The following is a 23,781-nucleotide window of genomic DNA, read 5'->3' as shown; positions in this document are numbered from 1 at the left end:
GGGGGGGGGGTGGGGGGGGGGGGGGGTGGGGGGGGGGGGGGGTGGGGGGGGGGGGGGGTGGGGGGGGGGGGGGGTGGGGGGGGGGGGGGGTGGGGGGGGGGGGGGGTGGGGGGGGGGGGGGGTGGGGGGGGGGGGGGGTGGGGGGGGGGGGGGGTGGGGGGGGGGGGGGGTGGGGGGGGGGGGGGGTGGGGGGGGGGGGGGGTGGGGGGGGGGGGGGGTGGGGGGGGGGGGGGGTGGGGGGGGGGGGGGGTGGGGGGGGGGGGGGGTGGGGGGGGGGGGGGGTGGGGGGGGGGGGGGGTGGGGGGGGGGGGGGGTGGGGGGGGGGGGGGGTGGGGGGGGGGGGGGGTGGGGGGGGGGGGGGGTGGGGGGGGGGGGGGGTGGGGGGGGGGGGGGGTGGGGGGGGGGGGGGGTGGGGGGGGGGGGGGGTGGGGGGGGGGGGGGGTGGGGGGGGGGGGGGGTGGGGGGGGGGGGGGGTGGGGGGGGGGGGGGGTGGGGGGGGGGGGGGGTGGGGGGGGGGGGGGGTGGGGGGGGGGGGGGGTGGGGGGGGGGGGGGGTGGGGGGGGGGGGGGGTGGGGGGGGGGGGGGGTGGGGGGGGGGGGGGGTGGGGGGGGGGGGGGGTGGGGGGGGGGGGGGGTGGGGGGGGGGGGGGGTGGGGGGGGGGGGGGGTGGGGGGGGGGGGGGGTGGGGGGGGGGGGGGGTGGGGGGGGGGGGGGGTGGGGGGGGGGGGGGGTGGGGGGGGGGGGGGGTGGGGGGGGGGGGGGGTGGGGGGGGGGGGGGGTGGGGGGGGGGGGGGGTGGGGGGGGGGGGGGGTGGGGGGGGGGGGGGGTGGGGGGGGGGGGGGGTGGGGGGGGGGGGGGGTGGGGGGGGGGGGGGGTGGGGGGGGGGGGGGGTGGGGGGGGGGGGGGGTGGGGGGGGGGGGGGGTGGGGGGGGGGGGGGGTGGGGGGGGGGGGGGGTGGGGGGGGGGGGGGGTGGGGGGGGGGGGGGGTGGGGGGGGGGGGGGGTGGGGGGGGGGGGGGGTGGGGGGGGGGGGGGGTGGGGGGGGGGGGGGGTGGGGGGGGGGGGGGGTGGGGGGGGGGGGGGGTGGGGGGGGGGGGGGGTGGGGGGGGGGGGGGGTGGGGGGGGGGGGGGGTGGGGGGGGGGGGGGGTGGGGGGGGGGGGGGGTGGGGGGGGGGGGGGGTGGGGGGGGGGGGGGGTGGGGGGGGGGGGGGGTGGGGGGGGGGGGGGGTGGGGGGGGGGGGGGGTGGGGGGGGGGGGGGGTGGGGGGGGGGGGGGGTGGGGGGGGGGGGGGGTGGGGGGGGGGGGGGGTGGGGGGGGGGGGGGGTGGGGGGGGGGGGGGGTGGGGGGGGGGGGGGGTGGGGGGGGGGGGGGGTGGGGGGGGGGGGGGGTGGGGGGGGGGGGGGGTGGGGGGGGGGGGGGGTGGGGGGGGGGGGGGGTGGGGGGGGGGGGGGGTGGGGGGGGGGGGGGGTGGGGGGGGGGGGGGGTGGGGGGGGGGGGGGGTGGGGGGGGGGGGGGGTGGGGGGGGGGGGGGGTGGGGGGGGGGGGGGGTGGGGGGGGGGGGGGGTGGGGGGGGGGGGGGGTGGGGGGGGGGGGGGGTGGGGGGGGGGGGGGGTGGGGGGGGGGGGGGGTGGGGGGGGGGGGGGGTGGGGGGGGGGGGGGGTGGGGGGGGGGGGGGGTGGGGGGGGGGGGGGGTGGGGGGGGGGGGGGGTGGGGGGGGGGGGGGGTGGGGGGGGGGGGGGGTGGGGGGGGGGGGGGGTGGGGGGGGGGGGGGGTGGGGGGGGGGGGGGGTGGGGGGGGGGGGGGGTGGGGGGGGGGGGGGGTGGGGGGGGGGGGGGGTGGGGGGGGGGGGGGGTGGGGGGGGGGGGGGGTGGGGGGGGGGGGGGGTGGGGGGGGGGGGGGGTGGGGGGGGGGGGGGGTGGGGGGGGGGGGGGGTGGGGGGGGGGGGGGGTGGGGGGGGGGGGGGGTGGGGGGGGGGGGGGGTGGGGGGGGGGGGGGGTGGGGGGGGGGGGGGGTGGGGGGGGGGGGGGGTGGGGGGGGGGGGGGGTGGGGGGGGGGGGGGGTGGGGGGGGGGGGGGGTGGGGGGGGGGGGGGGTGGGGGGGGGGGGGGGTGGGGGGGGGGGGGGGTGGGGGGGGGGGGGGGTGGGGGGGGGGGGGGGTGGGGGGGGGGGGGGGTGGGGGGGGGGGGGGGTGGGGGGGGGGGGGGGTGGGGGGGGGGGGGGGTGGGGGGGGGGGGGGGTGGGGGGGGGGGGGGGTGGGGGGGGGGGGGGGTGGGGGGGGGGGGGGGTGGGGGGGGGGGGGGGTGGGGGGGGGGGGGGGTGGGGGGGGGGGGGGGTGGGGGGGGGGGGGGGTGGGGGGGGGGGGGGGTGGGGGGGGGGGGGGGTGGGGGGGGGGGGGGGTGGGGGGGGGGGGGGGTGGGGGGGGGGGGGGGTGGGGGGGGGGGGGGGTGGGGGGGGGGGGGGGTGGGGGGGGGGGGGGGTGGGGGGGGGGGGGGGTGGGGGGGGGGGGGGGTGGGGGGGGGGGGGGGTGGGGGGGGGGGGGGGTGGGGGGGGGGGGGGGTGGGGGGGGGGGGGGGTGGGGGGGGGGGGGGGTGGGGGGGGGGGGGGGTGGGGGGGGGGGGGGGTGGGGGGGGGGGGGGGTGGGGGGGGGGGGGGGTGGGGGGGGGGGGGGGTGGGGGGGGGGGGGGGTGGGGGGGGGGGGGGGTGGGGGGGGGGGGGGGTGGGGGGGGGGGGGGGTGGGGGGGGGGGGGGGTGGGGGGGGGGGGGGGTGGGGGGGGGGGGGGGTGGGGGGGGGGGGGGGTGGGGGGGGGGGGGGGTGGGGGGGGGGGGGGGTGGGGGGGGGGGGGGGTGGGGGGGGGGGGGGGTGGGGGGGGGGGGGGGTGGGGGGGGGGGGGGGTGGGGGGGGGGGGGGGTGGGGGGGGGGGGGGGTGGGGGGGGGGGGGGGTGGGGGGGGGGGGGGGTGGGGGGGGGGGGGGGTGGGGGGGGGGGGGGGTGGGGGGGGGGGGGGGTGGGGGGGGGGGGGGGTGGGGGGGGGGGGGGGTGGGGGGGGGGGGGGGTGGGGGGGGGGGGGGGTGGGGGGGGGGGGGGGTGGGGGGGGGGGGGGGTGGGGGGGGGGGGGGGTGGGGGGGGGGGGGGGTGGGGGGGGGGGGGGGTGGGGGGGGGGGGGGGTGGGGGGGGGGGGGGGTGGGGGGGGGGGGGGGTGGGGGGGGGGGGGGGTGGGGGGGGGGGGGGGTGGGGGGGGGGGGGGGTGGGGGGGGGGGGGGGTGGGGGGGGGGGGGGGTGGGGGGGGGGGGGGGTGGGGGGGGGGGGGGGTGGGGGGGGGGGGGGGTGGGGGGGGGGGGGGGTGGGGGGGGGGGGGGGTGGGGGGGGGGGGGGGTGGGGGGGGGGGGGGGTGGGGGGGGGGGGGGGTGGGGGGGGGGGGGGGTGGGGGGGGGGGGGGGTGGGGGGGGGGGGGGGTGGGGGGGGGGGGGGGTGGGGGGGGGGGGGGGTGGGGGGGGGGGGGGGTGGGGGGGGGGGGGGGTGGGGGGGGGGGGGGGTGGGGGGGGGGGGGGGTGGGGGGGGGGGGGGGTGGGGGGGGGGGGGGGTGGGGGGGGGGGGGGGTGGGGGGGGGGGGGGGTGGGGGGGGGGGGGGGTGGGGGGGGGGGGGGGTGGGGGGGGGGGGGGGTGGGGGGGGGGGGGGGTGGGGGGGGGGGGGGGTGGGGGGGGGGGGGGGTGGGGGGGGGGGGGGGTGGGGGGGGGGGGGGGTGGGGGGGGGGGGGGGTGGGGGGGGGGGGGGGTGGGGGGGGGGGGGGGTGGGGGGGGGGGGGGGTGGGGGGGGGGGGGGGTGGGGGGGGGGGGGGGTGGGGGGGGGGTTTTTTGTGTCTTTGTAGCTGTTGCTGCTTTGTGAGCTAACTTGAGGCTGAGGAGGTGGGATGGCATAAGTGTTTAAAACAAATAAATTGCAGGGTGATTATTCTGCAAATTAAAGACTGTCTGGAAGCTGCAGTTGGTTCAGAATGCTGCAGCCAGAGTGCTGATTGGAGTGGGTCATGGGAACCGTATCGGTCCAGTCTTGTTTAATCTACTTTGATTCTGGGTTCAATTCAGAGTGCTTGTATTGGCTTTTAAGGCCTTGTGCAGACTGCCTTCTCCCTTATGAACCTGTCTACTCTCTCTGGTCCTCCTCAGAGGCCCTGCTTTGGTTGCCCCTGACAACTGAGGCTAGGCAGGGGCAACCAAAACAGGAGCTAGACAGGTGATGACGACTTGGGAAAAGGCTTTCTTGGTCATGGCACCGAAACGTTGGAACTTCCTGCCCAATGAGATTTGACTTTCTGTCTCCCTCTATCAGTATCTTCCACCAGTAAGTAAAGACTCTGGGGGTGGGGTTGATATACCTCCAATATTGGGTATTAACCCTCCTCCTTGGATCTGGTGATGTTTGGGTTTATATTAAATTCTTTTTATAACTTTACATGTTTTTAATTGGCCAGATGTTTTAATGCTTTCATGTTTGCTGTCTTGGGGATCCTGAGTGGAAAGGCTCCATAAAAATATTTTTAACAGAATATAAATTAGTCTTCTGTTGTATGTGCAAAATTTTTGTAAAGTTTTGTTCTTAAGAAAAACTAGCAGTCTTCTGTTCTGTTTCAGGAATGCTCAATTATTGTGAGAGATACCGTGAAGGAATGATACGTGTCTTAAAAAGCTTTGGGCCAATACCAGATTTTGCCGGAGCAGCAGAAGAGAAGATCAATACGGTATGTGTGAAAATGGAAGTAATTTTGTTTTGCATTTTGCATCATTTTAATGGAAGAAGAGGAGGAGTTTGGATTTATACTGTGCCATTCTCTCCTGTAAGGAGTCTCAAAAGGGCGTACACATTTCTTTCTCTTCCTCTCCCCACAACAGACACCTTGTGAGGTAGTTGGGTCAGAGAGTTCTGAGAGAATCCTGACTGGCCCAAGGTTACCCAGCAGGCTTCATGTGTAGGAGTGGGGAATCAAACCCAGTTCTCCAGATTGGAGTCCTCTGCTCTTAACCACTATAACATGCTGACTCCCAATATATGTACTAGCTATAGTATTTTGGCACACACCAATTAAAGGCAAGGCAATGTGGCTTGTCTAAAAGAGAAAAAAATACAGAAAGAGCCAAGATACATGTTTAAAGACCTCGTTGTGTTTGGATTTGGGTAATATTTATTATCCAAAATACTCAATTTTTGTCAAGTTTTGATTATCATGTCATGGAATAAATTTGCTCATTTGGATTACAAAAACCCTTATATAGCGTCACCCCCCTCCCTCCAAGAGAAGCTGGCCTCCCCACAAAAGCAGTCAGTAATTTCAAAACACGTCACCATTTCACAGTCACTGTTCTGTTACCTGCCCACATAATCTGAGTTTGTGTCTTGGTTCTTACCTTCATAGTAACAGCATCTCCAATAGTTCATGCCTACCCTCTTTTCTATACATGGCCAAAATAATAGCAGAATGCCTCAATTGTATACCCTAGTGTCATTTACTTCAACAAACCAAGTTTTATAAAACAGCAGAGGTGTAGTGGTTAAGAGCAAGTGCACTCTAATCTGGAGGAACCAGGTTTGATTCCCCGCTCTGCCGCTTGAGCTGTGGAGGCTTATCTGGGGAATTCAGATTAGCTTGTGCACTTCAACACACGCCAGCTAGGTGACCTTGGGCTACATAATCACACTTCTTCTGAGCTCTGTCAGCCCCACCTACCTCACAGGGTGTTTGTTGTGGGGGGGAAGGGAAAGGAGTTTGTAAGCCCCTTTGAGTCACATTATAGGAGAGAAAGGGGGGATATTAATCAACTCTTCTTCATCTAAATTTGTGATGTCTATGAAGAGACAATGCTTTATGTCCATAAATATAAACCTCAGTGGAAGGATTCTTTTTTTGCCAACTGATTGTAAAGGTCCTTTGCCTCCATGTAAATGAGTAGAAAATTAAAAATGTATAATTTATTTTTATTGATGAGATGCAGATTGTGGCCAGCTTCCCTGTATTTAAATCTAGTAGAGTAATTTATTCATACATGAAAATACATTCTTAAGTTTTCTTGGGAACAAACCTGGTGGGCAAGTGTTTGTTATTGCAATACTTGCTCTGAATATAATAGAGCACAGGTGTCAAACTCGCGGCCCTCCAGATGTTATGGACTACAGTTCCCACCATCCCCTGCCAGCATGATGTTGGCAGGGAATGATGGGAACTGTAGTCCATAACATCTGGAGGGCCGCGAGTTTGACACCTATGTAATAGAGCATCATCAAAAGCAGACGGATACGAGGGATTCAATGATATCTGATGTCAGGGTGCCTTTAATAATAGCTTCCCAGCTTACAATTTCTCCCTACTGTTTTAGGCAATGTGTGAAGAGACTCCACCTGATTCAGAGCACTTGAATGCCAGGAGGCGCTGGCGAGACAACTGCCTGGTTCGCTTGGCAAAGCTGAAAAAGGAAATAAAACACAATGATTCGCATAAACATTAAACCTCAGGATGAGTTGCCATCAGGCATACAAGTGGGTGTACGCTTTCCGCAGGCAAAATATCTGCATTGTGCAGAAAGAAAGGGTGATGCAACACACAAAAGATAATTGCAGTTGCCAAAAGCCAGTTGATCTGTACTGCTGTAGTCAGTTAATTGCAATTAATCTGAACATCATCAGAAACCTGTTTCTGAATAATGTTTTAAAGGCACATCCTTGAGCCTGCTGAAGGCAGGTGCACAGGTTTCATTAGCACTATATAAGGGGTATAGCTGGTTACACTGCAGTTTTCGATACTTTGGAATGACAGATTGTTTGGATTTTAAGTAGCTTCTTATATTTTAGAACACAAACTGTGCATCAGCCACTATGTATCCCTAATTGTACTGATTTATGTTTTCCTTTGGATTTCTTCTTAGTATTTTCATCATCTCGAATGTTAACAGCATTTAATGCGTTCATGAATCTGACAAAGTGTAGTCCAGCTTGCAAAAACTTGAGCCAAAAGACTTTTTAAAGTTGCCAGAAAAATCTTTTTATTTTGGTCGAAGCAGACTTCCACAGGCGCTTGTCTAGAACCAATAAAGTAATGATAATATTATACTTTTTATGACCTTGCTTTTGGATTGATTGAACCAAGATCGCTGTTTTCAAGCATTAAAATGGTTGCTCCCATGGATTAAATTCATCTGTATGTATCTTTGTGTGGACAAGGCAAACCATCACAGCCTTTTCTATAGTCATCATAATCCTAAATCTATTTAGTTCACTCAGAACTCTTTCAGCCCACGTGGAGGCCAGCAATGGCAAACCACCTCGCACAAACATCGTTTGCCTTGAAAACCCTATGGGGCTATCATAAGTCAACTTTGGTTTGAAGGCACACACTCCTATTTCGTGCACATTAATGGATTTTACTTTCAAATAAGTATGCTTAGTTTCATAGTCTTTGTTGTGTTGTTCTGGGTTGTTGGTATTCATATTGGGAGTAGGATTCTGATTAGACCTTCCTCTTGACGTTAACAGCAGGATAACATACCTTTTGAAACGTGGCTTCATGTGTGAAAACATAAGTGCTAGCAAAGCTCAATTCTGCCACTATTCTAGTTGAAGAGAGAGAATTATTATTCTTATGAGCTCCTTTTCTTTAGGCTTTGGGTAGTGGAGACAAAAATCAAGCAAGTGTCTCAATCACTCGTTCATATGTACATGTGAGTTCTTACAGAGACTGATTTTTTTTGTCAAAATCCAGGTTATTACACATGGGGTTTTTATTTTCCTTTGGCTGTTTCTGTGCCAGTTTTCCAGTTTTTGTGCCAGTTTTACATTCTTTACAATGTAAAAAATATATACATATCAATAAAAATGTAAAGAATCATTAGATAGTAAATGTTGTTTAACAAGAACTTGCTTTTTAAAAGAGCGTTTGCAATTTTAAAAAGTCTTTAGCTGATTTCAGTTCTGCAGTGAGAGGGTTAAATATTGTTCCGGGGAGAGGGAAGTTCCAAAAGATTGGAGTTCAAGGAGGTCTTTTGCCAGTGTGGTTTAGTGGTTAAAAATGGCAGACTGTAATCTGGTTAAAAATGGCAGACTGTATTTGATTCCCCACTCCTCCACAGGAGCGGTGCAGACTTAGCTAATGAACCAGATTTGTTTCCCTTCTCCCAAATGTGAAGCTTTTTGGGGGACCTTGAGCTAGTCACAGTTCTTGTGGCAAAATGGGCTTGCTTTTGGCTGGCAGGCCCTATTTTGCACTCTGCACACCCCCAGGAGTTACCGACTTTTCCTGGGGAGGGCTAGCTTTCTCGCTGGGTATGCTGCCACCACCTGATCATTTGAGGACTGCCCGCTGGGGAAGATCAGGATTTCCCAGCTTCCTTTCCAACTGCGAGGCCTCTGCCTCAGTTTCCTCTTGGTTCCCCTCTCCTGGGTTCCACAGGGTAGACTGGAGATCCTGGAGGAAAAGCTGCTCAGCCTTCCCGGTTTAAATAGCGTGTCCAAGACAGTAGGGCAGAAGTGGTACAGAGAACTGTCCTCCACATCTAAGGTTTAAAAAGCATTTATTAAAAAGAAAGTGATTACCATATGTTTTAGCACAGCACCAGATTTAGCAAGGGTTTCCAAAGAAAAGGCAATATAAATGCAAATCCCCTGCCCCTATCACTAATACATACCCTGGCTAGGAGATGGTAGAAAGCAGGGTAGGTCCTTAAAGCTTAAAATGTTGCAATTGGCAAAGAGCTCATATTACCTGGCACATGGTCCAGAAAATGGCTGCCACCTTCCCAGTTCAGGCAAGAGCTCTGCTCTCCTCCAGAGAGACCTGAGCAAAGAAGGCCTCGCCGCTCTCTTCCCCTCAATTTATCAGATCCCAGACCCCACCCTCCTTTGACCAGGTCAGGCTGGGTCAAGATATCATTTCCCTCTAGGTCAGGTAGCATTTCCTGATGTTTCTCTGGGATTTCTAAGTCCTCCAAATCTCTGGTACCTGGTTGGAGAATGGGAGCCAAAAGAAAAAAAAGGGAGGGGGAGCCATTTCTCCACAGTTCTCTTCAAACTTTCTCAGCCCCACCTACACTCAAAAATAAATAAATAAATAAATAAATAAATAAGGTGTCGGTTGTGGAGAAAGGAAAGGAAGGAGCTTGTAAGCCACCTTGAGTCTCCTTACAGAAGAGAAAGGTGGGGTAGAAATCCAAACTCCTCCTCCTCTTCTTCAAATGTTTCTCCTGATTGGAGTGAAGGCTGATTTTTGCAAATTCCCCATTCCTGCTGGAGATGCTCCACTTTGACCCTCATGTTGGAGGTTGTTGATTTACTGTAGAGAATTTTGGGGAATCTTAGAGGGGTGCAGCAGAAAAGGAGCTGCAGGAATGTCCTCTTGCACGATCACCCCATTTGCAATAACAATAATTTACAACTACCGTAGTGACACTGATACTAAGTTTGTATCAGCTGTGACAGCCACAGACCACAAGCAGATCAGAAATGCGCATTTCTGCAGATCAGAAATGCAAATTACAAATAAAAATAAAACTTACATTGGCCAGTCCTACTGGCCATAAACCTATCAAATGCCAATCTTGCAAAGAACTTCAATCATAAATTTTCAGGTACACGTATGAGTGACACTGATACTAGAAGTTTTGTATCAGCTGCTGACGCTCCTGAGCCACAAGCAGATCAGAAATGCGCATTTCTGCAGATCAGAAATGCAAATTACAAATAAAAATAAAACTTACATTGGCCAGTCCTACTGGCCATAAACCTATCAAATGCCAATCTTGCAAAGAACTTCAATCATAAATTTGGCAGGTACCGTAGTGACACTGATACTAAGTTTGTATCAGCTGTGACAGCCACAGACCACAAGCAGATCAGAAATGCGCATTTCTGCAGATCAGAAATGCAAATTACAAATAAAAATAAAACTTACATTGGCCAGTCCTACTGGCCATAAACCTATCAAATGCCAATCTTGCAAAGAACTTCAATCATAAATTTGGCAGGGGTGAACGTGACAGCTGCTATAGGATCTTTGGCGGCAATCCTAAACATAATGACTTGGAAGCAAGGTCTCGTTAAGAGACTAGTGTCTGAATAAACATGAATGGGATCAGAAGTAAAGATTAAAGCGTGGTTTTTAAAAGGCTGAATTAAATCCTGAGGTGCTTAGTCTGATGTCAACACCACATGATTAGCAACAACATAAAAGTAAGCTGAAGTTTACAAAGATTTTGCTGCTGCTTTATCTTGTAGTGCACATCCCCCCCAAAAATTAACACAATTCAGAAATAGCCCATACAAGAGAGAACTCACAAGTGATTGAGAGAAGGGGAGGAAGGACTCTTTTATTCTTTTGCTTCTCCTTCTATTTTCCCAGCAATGAACCAGTCATTAGAAGTAGCACAGGATGGGCTCAGAGAAAGCCTGAACTTAATCCCACCTGTCAATGGTAGATTAATTCTCAAAACAATCATTGAGGGGAGGCACGCAGAGGCAGCATGCTAAAGTAGCACATTGTTTCTGAGCCAAATTCTTTCCATCTCTCCTTCCCTTGTGGTTACTTCAGAGGCGAAGGGACTCTCAAGTACAGTAATAGCCTTTTCACAGTCTTATAGAAGGTCTTTGTATTATTGGCCGTAGGCTCAACTGTATGTGATGCTGGGAATTCTACAAATAGTACTCGAAACATTTATTTTCCTTTAAAAATCACCAGGGAAGGAGTTATTCCAATCAAGGGTGTGTACCATTTCCCCGATGTGAAATGCCTCTGGGGCATTGCTGTTCAGGCTGTTGTTGCTCCAGTGGGCAAACCATATCTTCCTGGGTCTGACTGTGAAAACAACGGGGGGGGGGGGGAGGTTAAATCCACTCCTCCCTTGGCACTGCAGCTGGAATTGTGGGCACATGATTTCTTCAAAAAAATCTAATGCTATGTGTACCACTCCCAGAACTCTTAGCATCACATGTATTCGAGCCTTCCTCCCAAGCAGGAAACAAGCATTGGCTGCCAGTGATACCCCATAACAGCATGAGGAAAGTGTTCATTTACATGCTTCTTCATTCCAAGTGGCTTTTGTGGTTGGGGGACATTTAGACATTCCATTTCAAGAACAGATATTCTGTACCTCGGCGGTTGCCAAGCTGCTTGAATACTGGTACAGGTTATGACTTGGGTGTGTGTGTCTTTAAGTCGAACTTTCTGCTTCTTGTTCTACAAGTGAAGGGATTCTTACTGGCAGCCACTGTGACATGAGGTTTTAAAAGGTTTTTTTTCCTGTGACGAACCAGATTATCTTGTTGGAACCTTTGCTGGTTAGTCATTGCCTTGTTGTGTCTGGAAGTCTTGCCAAAGGTCATCTTTGTAAAATATACAGTAGGGAATGAACCAGTGACCTTTGCCACTGAAAGCAGAAGTTGATGCCCCAGAGGCTACAGAACTGAGAAATGTAGATGGTGTCTGTAAGGGCTTGTTGCTACATTACGTTTACGTAACATGGGGGAGACTTCTGGATTTTCCTTCATGACTTAATCTTCCCACATTACATTTTGAGAGGATATTTAAACTCTGGACTGAGGTAACAACGTGACTAGGTAAAATACTACCTGTATTTTCCACCTGAATGTACTCCCATTATGCTAGAACTCGGTGTTGTATAAAACTTCATTTTCAGGTGTAATTGAGAGAGAACTTGCATTCATGATCTAAACTACTTTATGGTGAATATATAATACTTTTGAAAAAAACCCACTGCCTTAACATTAATTTTGTTTCGTTAAATATTGCAGTGTTAAAGCAACTCATTTTGTTCTTACTTGTGAGTGTTCTGAAATCATTGAAACTCTCTTGCTATGTTAAATATTTCTATGCCAATGCTTTGCTTTTCAATAAATATTTCTGATGAAATTCCCATTAGTTTGTGTTGATATTTTGATATCAGTTCTGAATCTGAGTTTGAGAAACACTAAGTGTGAATTCAAGCAGTACATTTTTGACACTGTGCGGTTACTTCTCTGGTTACCACAATATATATGTAGAACAGGGTTGTTTAATTTTTGCAGCAATTAGTTCATGGCATCTGAGTCCATAACTCATTTGGTACCTTTAGACAACTCAGTTCCTTATGCATCCCACCATGTTGCTACAATTGTCACAACAGACAGGCAATTCACAGATGGCTTTTAAAACGAATCTCAGTGACCGAGTACTGAAAAACAGCTAGGTGGTATTAACGTTAAAAGGAAACAGAGAAGCTAAAGAAAAAAAATGCACTGCAGCAAGGCGATGAGCACCTGTGGAAAATTTAAAAATGGCTGTTTCCCCTGACTTCAGATAGTGCAGGGGTAGGGAACCTTTAACACTCAAAGAGCCATTTGGACCCGTTTTCCACGGGAAAAGAAAACACTTGGAGCCGCAAATAATTTTTGACATTTAAACTAAAGATAACACTGTATATATTGGGTTTTTTTTACCTTTTACTCCACTCATTCTGAGAAGCGCATGGATGCACCCGCCCTGCTGCCTGCAGGGCGGGCAAGGATGGGGCCAGTGGCTCGGCCTTGCCGGCCGCCAGGAAAGCACCCGCCCGCTCGAACAAGGTGGGCGAGAGGGGAAACCCGCGGCGCTGCCCAGCCGGCCGCAGGCAATTGGTGCACCCGCCCTGCTGCCTTCAGGGCGGGCAAGGATGAAGCCGGCGGCTCGGCCTCACCGGCCGCCAGGAAAGCACCCACCCCGCTCCAACGGGGCGGGCGAGAGGGGAAGCCCGCGGCGCGGCCCAGCCGGCTGTGGGGCAATTGGTGCGCCCGCCCTGCTGCCTGCAGGGTGGGCAAGGATGAAGCCGGCAGCTCAGCTTGTGGAGCCGCAGTGCAAGGGCAGAAGAGCCGCATGCGGCTCTTGAGCCGCAGGTTCCCTACCCCTGAGATAGTGCATATCCTGGTGAAGAGTCAGGCTTCATCGAAGTTAGAACTTTTTGCTAAGATGGTATTGGTACATTAATAAAAGCAAAGTAAGTGTTCACATGTTATAAACAGTCCAAATCTTATCCAGCTGCTTATCTAGGTGAAAGCTTTCTTCTTTGCCTCCCTACAGCACTCAGCCCTCCATACAATTTTGCCTGCATTCCTGAATAGGAGTATATCCATGCTCTAAGACAGGTCCCCAACCTTTTTGAGTCTGCAGGCCCATTTGAAATCTAATATGGCATGGTGGATGCAGTTAACAAAATGGCTGCTGCAGGAGGAGGGGCCAGCCACAAAATGGGTGCCACAGATTAATTTAAGTAACACAGTGCATGTCCTTGGGCCATGGTGGCAGTCCTGACCAAAGCAACAATTAAAAAAACTGCACAGCTGGTCAAATCTTCAATAGTTAATCAGGAGCCTTGCTTGGCAAAACTCCTACCTGGTTCCACCCACTTCCTACGAACACTTTGCAGGTGCCAGAAAAGGTGTCAGTGGGTGCCACAGCGCCCATCAGCGCCACACTATAGATCAGCCATTCTCAACCAGGGTACCGTGGTACCCTGGGGTGCCGTGAGCATGTCCCAGGGGTACCGCAGAAACACTACTGCCCCCCCTCATTTTTGTGGTGTCCCACCGGCGCCAACAAGGTCATGGAGCTGGCCCAGGGGGCAGGGCCTGCCGCAAGGTCAGCAGCCACTTCCCCCCCACCCCAGTGCTTCCCTTCACCCTGGGAGGGGAAGGTGGGGGGATGGCAGGGGTACCATGAGATATGAAGAGAGGTCAAGGGTACCCTGACCTCGAAAAGGTTGGGAAACACTGCTGTAGATCCTAGAAAGGAAAATCTCAATTCTGCTATTACAGCAAAGATGCAGTCCCTTTTGCAAAGGGTTTCAAGTCAGTTCTGGTATAAAATGTCTGCTTAAAAAACATGAAATGTCTGCAAACCAAATAAAAAACAACTAAATGAAAAATCACTTGGATCTATTCATAATAATTCTTTTCATACCAATTCATTGCTTTATATTTATACAGCTCTTTTCCTAAGATTAAACATAGGTAACTTTTTCCCTATCGATACAGCAGTTCTGTTAATAAATCACTGTTTTACAAATCCCAGAAATAAAAGGGTGGCTAAGAATTGCCAAGGCCATTGAAAATAGTTCCTGGCTGACCTGGAATTTTGTAAAGATTTCAAGCTGTAATTACTTTTCTCTTAAAACCACAGTTGAAGGCTATGGCTTGAGGTACATTAAGAATGTTGTAGATATCATGAGCTCATGCAATAGGATTGCTTAAACTGTTGTAGAATTGGAGTGTCGTATACCAGGAGTAAAGGTGTTTAAGAGCAATTCAGTGATGATGTGTACAGTAAATAGTTACTTGAAGTACACTGCTGGGAAAGGTGATAGGATAATCCCATAAGTAGATCAGTATTAGTGGCTTCTATTGACACTAGCTAGATCAGTTTGAAAGTTCTTACACACAAGTCCCCTCCCGGTTTTAGCTTTAGGTTCGGTCGCCATCGATAATAATTAGTATGGGTTTTATGATGTTTTATGATGTTATGGTCTTTTAAAGAGTTTTAATGTTGTTTTAGGATTGAAATTTATTATGTATTGCCCTTTGTTGCTGTTATACACCGCCCAGAGCCCTTCAGGGGTGGGCGGTCTAATAAATGTAATAAGAGACAAACTGATTTCTAGTGGGTTTTTGTGTAATCCCTTGAGGGTGCACTGTGCAGTATAAACTAGTGAGTGATAAGTGGGGGATTACCATCCCTGCTTCCTCCTTCCTTGTTAGAGAGTGTGAGGAGGAGAGTTATGATTATGGCTACTCCATCCCTTTAAGAAGAGGATAGTGTTGTATCTTCTTAGACCATATTTCATTTCATTTTCATTTCATTTATTTGACTTGTACCCCGCTCTCCCCTGTAGGGCTCAGAGCGGTTGACAACCAACAAAACAGAATAACAGACCAATTAATAAGAACATCAAACAGCAAATATGAACAATAAATAAATATGAATAGCAACAACCCCAAAACCATAGTCCCAATTTCAATAATCAAACATCACTAAACATAGCATATCAACAATATTAACATTTCTTAACGGAACAGCAAATAGCAAAAACGTATTAGCACATGGCATAAAATATAACTGCATCATACACATAATAATATTATATATTTGTAGACCATGGGTTGCATCCACCCCAAGGACTGCACAAGGCCCACAGATCACTACCCATCGAGCAATCCTTTCCAGTCCTGGAAAAGTTTATTCCCTGGGGTTATGGATCCAATGTGGAGTAATCAGAGGCGTATCTAGGGAAAATGTAGCCCGGTACAAAATCTGAGCCCCCCCCCCCCATGGGCGGCTGCCCTCCCTCACCACAACCAAAAGGGTTTTTTTGCACCAAGTCAGAGTATGGACCTGGGAAGGAGAGGTATAAGGGGGATTTTCTGCCCCCCCATGTGACTAAATGGCTGCAGCCCAGGGACATTTGACCCCATATGTCCCCCTGGGCCCTGGGATTAATAGCCTTGCAGGTGGACAGGATACAGTAAGGAGGGTGGCAAAGTCACACCCTTCTTCTGACAGCATAGTTCTGCTTGCAGAGGAGGAAAGAAGTGATTTTGCCCCCTTCCCCCTCCCCATTGCTGGGGGGAGGGAAAGGCCTAGAAGACAGGTGACCATCAGTGTCTTCCACTGATGGACTCCTGGATCCAACCAGCATTATCCTGATCCTATTGGTCATGAAATAGTTTGATTCAGACTAAGAGAACAAAAGAGAAAAATTGGCTAGCCTCAGCAGAGAAGCTTAATTGTCTTCACTGGCAAAGTTAGCTAGTGGTTAATGAGATAAATTTGCAACATATTTTTAAGTTTATGTAAGTATTATTTTGTTCTTTTATTATTACATTTAGAGATGTCATGATGTCTACAGCAGGGTTGGCAATTTGACTATTTTATTTCAAGAAAAACAAGTTTTCGTTTATAATATTGAGGGAATATGAGATCACTTGGCATGAGGTGTCATAAATTTTGGTCAGTAATTTCTTTGCCTCTTTGAAGACTAGTGGAAATTTCACCTATCTTCAACGGCCAGTTGAACGGCCTGCTAATTATTATTTCTTTTTGACTTACCTCTGTCATTAAGATTCTTGTCCAAACCTGTTTCACTCTTCAGAACGGAGACTTTGTTTTTATAACTAGTCATGTCCAATTTGTGACACTTTGAGAGCTGAAGAGAAACTTAACAGTGGGAGACTTTTCATTAGAGCTCTTTTTCTATTAATTCTAATTTATGTAAACAGCAGATTAAAAAAACTGATTTTGTCCACTGCAGTCTTAAGAACATAAGCACATAAGAAGATTCCTGCTGGATCAGTCCAGTGGTCCATCTTGTCCAGCATCCTGTCTCACATAGTGGCCAACCAGTTCCTCTGGAGGTCCAACAACAGGGCATAGAGACAAAGGTCTTCCCCTGATGTTGCCTCCTAGCACTGGTGTTCAGAGGTTTACTGCCATAAATAGAGGTTTAGTCACCATGGATAGTAACCACTGATAAACCTATCCTCAGTGAAATCTGTCTAATTCTCTTTTAAATCTGTCTATGCCGGTAGCCATCACTACATCCTGTGGCAGCGAATACCACATTTTAATCACTCTCTGTGTGCAAAAGTATTTCCTTTTGTTTACCCTGAATCCGCTTCCCATCAGCCTCACTGGATGTACTTGAGTTCTAGTATTTTGGGAGTGGAAGAAAACTTTATCTTTGTCAACTGTCTCTAACCCAAGTTTAATTTTACAAAACTCTATCATGTCCCCCCTTAGCCACCTTTTTCCTAAACAGAAAAGTCACTGATTCTTCAGCCTTGGTTGCCTCTTTCTGTACTTTTCCCAGCTCTTATGTTCTTTTTGAGGTACAGTGACCAGAACTGTGCACAGTATTCCAAATTAAGCCTCACCACAGATCTATTCAGAGGCATTATAATATTGGCCTTTTATTGTCAATTCTTTTCCTATTAATCCCTGAAATAAAGTTTGCCTTTTCCACTGTTGTAGCACACTGAGTTGACACTTTCGTTAAGCTATCTACTATGATGCCAATATCTTTTTTTGCAACTCAGTGTTAGCAAGTTCAGAACCTACTAGCCTATACTATTTTTGTTCCAATGTTACATTTACCAACACTGAACTTCATTTGCCACTTTGTCAGTCACTCAGACCATTTGTGTTGATCATTCTAGACCTATTCAGTCATCCTTGGTTTTTACCATTCTGACTTTAGAGGTGGTTTACCAACACCTTGTCTTTGTGCCACGATCGTAGTATTCTTTGGAAGTCTCTCAGTGAAATACTTGCCAGTGTTGACCTTGCTTAGCTTCTAAGATCTGATGGGATCACGATAGCCTGGGCTATCCAAGTAAGGGTGCCAGCAGTGATGTAGGTATATATATTTTTATAGGGTGGGTTTTGGCCATGCCTCCCAAGCTCCGCCCCTGGCCGGGGACAGCAGTCTCTTCTGCCCCTGCCCACCTTCTGGCTGGGCTGACAGCCGGCCGCCGTCCCAGCCTCGGAAAGCTGCTTTTATAAGAACTGAGGCCAGGGGGTGGGGCTTAGGGAGGTGTGGCCACCCCCCCTGAGCCCCGGCCCCAGCCTCAGTGCTTATAAAAGCAGCTCCCAAGGCCGGGACAGCTGCTAGCTGGGAGCCCAGCCAGGAGGGCAGGGGCAGAAGAGACTGCTGTCCCCAGCCGGGGGTGGTGGGGCCTGGGCAGCAGGGGGCGGGGCCCCATCTCCAGGCGGGGACTGGTGGGGGCAGAGCCTCGCTCAGCCCACAGGCGGGGGGAGCTTCAGACATGTAATGGGGGGTTGAACCCGAGGGAAAAAAACCCCTTACCTATGTCCTTGGGTGCCAGTGATATACCTGATCAGAAATTCTAGGTCAGTGTTCTGTGCTGCCCACCTGAGGAATGAAAAAGTGCAATTATGTCCTTTAGTGGAACAGTTGTGGCTCCACAGGAGAGCAACTGCTTTGCACACAAGGTGTCCCAGGTGTAATCCCCAGTATCTCTGGTTAAAAGGACCTGGGAGCAGGTGATATGAGAAACCTCTGTAGAGCCACTGTCAGTCCAAGAAGACTAGTCCAGTAGTCTGACCCAGTATAACTTGGCTTCATGTGCATCCATGGTTGATGGTATGATGTTACATGATCCATGTTTGGCTTGACTCATACAAAGATGGATGAAAATGCTGAAACGGGTACTAAAATGCAATAAGAAAGTTCTCATGGAGGGAAGATTAGTTGGGAAGACAATTAAATGCTGTATTCTCCCATAATGGGTGGGGTGTTTCTGGTCTAATTTTCTATTCCTTGTTGTATCATGTAAGTATTTCATGCTTGCGTTCATTTGCATCATACAGCCAAATTTGCAGATCTTATGATGTCTAGTGATAGGGAATCAAACCCCAGACACAATAATAAAAGAATCTGCATGTTAAATGTGCCCCAGGAATACTTTCATAGCTTCACAGGAATCTGGGGAATAGATGTCAGTACACAGCATGAGTCCTTATATAATCCCTGCAGCAAGATGAATTTTCTTTCACTATCTACACCTGATTGTTATGATTCATTTTCTCATGAACCGGCTTTTAAGCAGCTTCAACTGGATCTTAGTGTAAACAATTAGAGGGCAAGTGCAGGTGAAGTCTTTTGGAAATGCTGGTGAGTTGACAGTAGTACCCACATAACATGTGAAAAGCTGTCTGCTTCCTGTTTGTATGGCATGGCAAAATGCAGGTATTATACCTGATCCCTGATATTCTGTCGCGCGCGCGCGCGTGTGTGTGTGTTTGTATTTTATTAATACTGCCAACAAAATTGCTTTGACAGTGCACCTCATTCTGGAGATTACTGTGTATTTTACCCTTGCATTTACTGGGTATTTATTATTATTTTGTATTTTACTCCCATTGGGGAGGAAAGCAAGATATAAATGAAATAAAATAAATAATGTAGCCTAATTATTACTCTTGGTCTTATTTTACATTTAGGCAGCAGAGTTACTGAATCGCTATCAGATTCCCTAAAAGCATCACTTGCTACCTCCCAAGCTATGCCCTACTAGTTAGCTAAAACTGCCCCCTTGCTGTCCATCTAAATTAAAATTATCTGCCTCTCTCACTATTTATTTATATGCATACCCTGCCTTTCTTTTTCAAATAATTCGCACAAACTAGTGAAACTAGACAAATGGATACTGCCTTGTTGCTTCTCTCTCCCTCTCCAGCTAGAGTAGCTAGCCACTGAGAGGGAAAACATCTGATCAGAGGTCACTGGGCAGACTGATGGAAGCAATCTGTTATCCTTTTCTTCAGCAGTGTAACTAGTTGCTGATAAAGGGAGCCATGCAAGCCAGTGGCATACCGGGCCTAAATGGCGCCCGGGGGCATGACTGGCTCCCCACACCCCACTTACAGGAGTCAACAGGGAGGGCGGGTGCTGTGGCGGTAGGCCTCTCCTGCCCTTATCGGCATCCCTGGGGAGGGCAAGAGCCGGACTGCAGCCACGGCAAGCAGCTTGGCCGGCGAGTGGCAGCACCAGCATGGAGGGAACCACCAGGCGCTGGCCGGGTCACCGCACCATGGGAGAGGCCAGGTGCGGGGACATGGTTGGCGTCCGGTCCCCCCCCCGCCCCAATGTTACAAAACGGTGTGCACCCAGGGACGTGGAATCAGTAAGCTGATGAATGTAGGCAGGATAGAGATTTTACAGTGCATGACTAAGGATGTCAACTCAGAATCCTACAGCACTCTACTCAGTGAGGCTTATTCCCAGAAAGGTATTCAGGCAGCCCCACCCAAACGCAGAGGCAGCAGAACACCTCACCAATGTGGCACCATCCCACCTCCTCATGGGGAGCAGGGGGGAAAAATCCTGAACCTCCCCCGCCACTGAAAAGTAAACACAATTGATACACACGTGAACACAATGTAAGTTACTTTTCATAACCTGATATTGTGTAATGCTTATTGCAAAATCTCTTCTGGTTGTGCTGTTTCTTCCGCAAGAGATGGCATCTTCTATGATGGGTATTATTTACTTCTGAACAATACACTTTCTCTAGCTAAACTGGATTAATTTTCCACTGTTACAGTATGTAACCTAAGGATGAACAAGGAGATTGATATGGAACAAACAAATCTCAGCTAAACAAATTGCAAATAAAGCAATTATTGTAAGCTTATCAGCAGCCAAGAGATTATGTTGTGTATTTTTACATTACATCAATACTTACGTTATTTGATAAAAGGAATGATGACTCTCGAAAGCTTATTCCCAAAAAGTCTCGTTGGTCTCTAAGCAGCTATCAGATGTCTCTCTGAAATTATGTCAATCAGGTATACATAAACATCAATACTAAAATACTGGCTAAGAAATTTTATGCAAACCAATCACATAACCGCTAATATATTGTTTGCATGTAATTTGAACATGTAAACTTCAGAAGCACAAAAGCTTGAACAATTTTTCTTATTAAAAAAAATCAAAATGATAGTGCAAATCAGAATCTTATTTCATTATTCAGAGGTGAGCATCATTCATTTGAATTACTAATTTTTCTCCACCCATGTGAACCAACTTTTTATGTTGTGACCTGCCCTGAGCCCTGCGGGGATAGGACAGGATATAAATTTAACGAAATAAATAAATGTAATAGAAAGGTATTATAATATTAGTCAACATTAATCATATTTTTATTAATTACTCTACATTACTGTTACTATTTCCAAAGCAGAAAAGCAGCTCCGAGCCTTCATGTTGCTCCAAAGCTATTGTTTTTACAGAGATTCAAGGCAACAAAAAAGTGCTTACACAATGGATCATTAGCTGTGAAACTCACTGCCACAAGAGGTGGCTTGGGCAGTCAAATCCAGATGGGGAGGGGAGACCATGGTGGCCTCCTCCTATTGGGTTCCCCGATGGCACAAGTAGGGGAAAATCCATGAAATCTCCTTTCCCCAGAAAACCCCATAAGGGAACGGAACTTATGCTACGAAAATCATGGTGCAAGTTTGGGGCTGGTTGTGGTGGCGTCCAGGAGCTGAAAGCCCAGTGGAAGCCACCTGCAGTTGACTCTACTTCTCAACCCACCTCCAGAATGCTCTTCCCAACCCACCTCCAGAATGTAATTCCATGCCAGACAGGTACCAAGACAGGAATTTGCCCCCACCCCTCCACCCAACTCTGGACTGGGCTCTTTAAAAGGATAACCCTGGACTCTAACAAGAAAGGTAGTATATTGCTGTACTGTCATACCAAAATTCAAAATCTGTCTTCAGAGGATCTTGATTAGAACCAGTTTCAGAAATATAAGCACCAAGTGTTCAGGATTCATGTCTTGTAATCAACTACCATGCTGTAGTAAAGGGGTCAAATAAAAACTAGTTTTTTATTTAACTTCATATATTTAAGTGTTAAAAAGTGCTCTATCTCTTTTGTCAGGTGCCACAATGGAAGGAATGTTGGCCAAGGGAAGATATATTCTAAACTATTGTGTGTAATTATTGTTAGGTGTTATACCCTAATATCTGCAGTAAATTCATTTGTTCGGAATTGTGTCCCTTTCTGAAGTTTGGAACTCTGGATTATATTTTTATAGGCCAAAATAAATTAGTTGCTGTCAGAACCTACCTTTAAAAATGGTAGTATCAGCTGCACAGGGGCCCAATTACCATAACTGTCCACTGGCCTATATTTGGGTAACAAAAATAAGGAATATGCTTACTGGATGAGGGATACACTTCTGGGTAGTGGTATGTGTGAACAAGATCAGGTGGATCATAAGCTAAACATGACCAGCCAGTTCAATGCAGCAATAAAAAGGGCTAATGAGATCCTGGGGTGTATCGATAGAGGCATTACATCCAAATCGGGAGATGTGATAGTTCAGCTGTACGTTGCATTGGTCAGGCCTCACCTAGAGTATTGTGTGCAGTTCTGGAGTCTTCCGTTCAAAAAGGATGGGATCAAAATGGAGCAGGTGCAGAGGCCAGTGACAGGAATAATCAGGAGCCTGGAGACCAAGACCTATGAGGAAAGGCTGTGGAAGCAGCCGCTGCTTCAAGGCAGACACATGCTCAAAAACTGCAATATTAGTTCCCAAACTATGACTCATTGGCAAAGATCCAGCATTTTGTGGTATCCCACAAAGTTAGAGGACTTTTCACAGAGTTAGAGGAACATCTCAAATGGAGTTTTCTTTCATGACTTGCCAGCTAGTTTACGCCATAACTCAGAAAAATAAAACACACAATCATAACAAAAAAAGAAACCCATTATCTCTGTTGTTTGAGCTTTATTGTGGAAAAGAGCTTTGGTTTATTTTTTCCCCACTTATTTGATGTTGTTTCCCCACCATCTACAGCAACAGATGTCAATGGCAGGGGTATGTGGATACTAGATTTTATGCTAGTGGTGGTGCCTAGAATCACCTTGGATTAAACTGCATACTATTCAGAATCTAATGCAATCAAAACAAGGTCCATACTAGGACACTTTTGAGGTTTCCAAAAATTAATGCACAGCGATCACATCAACATGTGCCAGGACACATCAGTCCCCACATGAACAAGGTTTTTGTTGCCACACTCTATTTTATACAATTTACTGAAGTCATGGAAGGAACAGCTCCTAGTTATTGTGGGAATGCTATAGCATAGACTGAGTGTCCTAGGCTTTAATGGTCCAACCTAGATTCTGGATCCATTTTGTAGACATTAGAGAAAGGGATGATATCCTCAATACGGACCAAGTTGGAGCAGAAGGAGCTGCTAAAGGAGGGAACCAATAAATGGACTTTCATTAAGTACTTCCAAGTTTTTTCAGTGTTGTAACTATGGTAGAAGTTAGGAACTTCCACCATAGTTACAACACTGAGAAAACTTCGAAGTACTTTTTGTTGGTTCCCTCCTTTAGCAGCTCCTTCTGCTCCAACTTGGTTCGTATTGAGGATATCATCCCTTTCTTACTCCAGTCTGTATTTCTATGCAACCCCCCCCCAGACAACCATTTTTTAATTAAAGATTTCTTCCTTTCTTCTTTTCTTTCTCCATATGTTGCACTACTGGAAATCCTATACTAAGTATTATTACTAATGAATGGGTTAGCCTGTCTATCTTACATTAATATAGATAGATTGATTTTCTGGATGTAGGAGTGAGGAAACACATCTGGTTCACCAGATAAACCTCCGTCACTCAGGTGGAGGAGTGGTTCTCCAGATTAGAATCCACCTGTTCTTAACCACTACACCATGCTGGCTCTCAAAAAACTATAAATCCAGTTAAAGCAAAGCAGCCATATCAATAATGGTTCTGTCAAAGTAAAGCATCATTGTATGGAACGGCCAATCATGGTTGCTCCCATGATCTCATGTTATGAATTTCAATGCTTGTTAAGAACAAAGTGGAGGGATTGTCTGACTAGACTTATTTCAAGCACCTCTGAAGCAACTCCTGGTGCCTGTATGCCTAACACACCCATGGTCCGTATGATCTTATGCCATGGAAAAATAAATCAGAATAGACCAATTCTAGACTAGACTAATTAATCAGTGGGGAAGGCTGCTTTTAATTAATATTCTTTAAATAGCAACAGGAAACCCATCTGCTAAAAAAAAGAGATGATCTGAAATCCTGTCCATTTCATTCCTCAACTTGCACAAATTTTGGGCAGCTACCTACCATTCAAAAAAGTTTTAAGCTCAAAATTGTTAAAATGGCCAACCCTTCAATTATTCACAAGCTATTTCATTCT

The 23,781-nt window shown here is 50.8% G+C and overlaps 1 protein-coding gene and 1 long non-coding RNA gene across 2 annotated transcripts in view; both read left to right on the top strand.

Annotated features, from left to right (window-relative positions):
• CRYL1 (crystallin lambda 1) overlaps positions 1 to 7,091 on the top strand; it is a 53,660-nt gene extending 46,569 nt beyond the window's left edge. Inside the window, exons 6-7 of the mRNA XM_048492418.1 lie at positions 4,627 to 4,733; positions 6,364 to 7,091. Of these exons, the coding sequence (XP_048348375.1) occupies positions 4,627 to 4,733; positions 6,364 to 6,492 (236 nt within the window). The 3' untranslated portion in view covers positions 6,493 to 7,091. The remainder of the gene's footprint in view (positions 1 to 4,626; positions 4,734 to 6,363) is intronic.
• A 2,575-nt stretch (positions 7,092 to 9,666) lies between these two features.
• Positions 9,667 to 11,900, top strand: LOC125432100. Its single transcript, XR_007244397.1, has 2 exons — positions 9,667 to 9,805; positions 10,000 to 11,900. It is a non-coding gene; the product is annotated as an uncharacterized LOC125432100 (long non-coding RNA).
• Positions 11,901 to 23,781: the final 11,881 nt, after the last annotated feature.

Source organism: Sphaerodactylus townsendi, linkage group LG04 (assembly GCF_021028975.2).
Source record: "Sphaerodactylus townsendi isolate TG3544 linkage group LG04, MPM_Stown_v2.3, whole genome shotgun sequence".
In the NCBI taxonomy this organism is placed as follows: Eukaryota; Metazoa; Chordata; class Lepidosauria; order Squamata; family Sphaerodactylidae; genus Sphaerodactylus; species Sphaerodactylus townsendi.
This window is presented reverse-complemented; position numbering and strand designations above follow the sequence as displayed.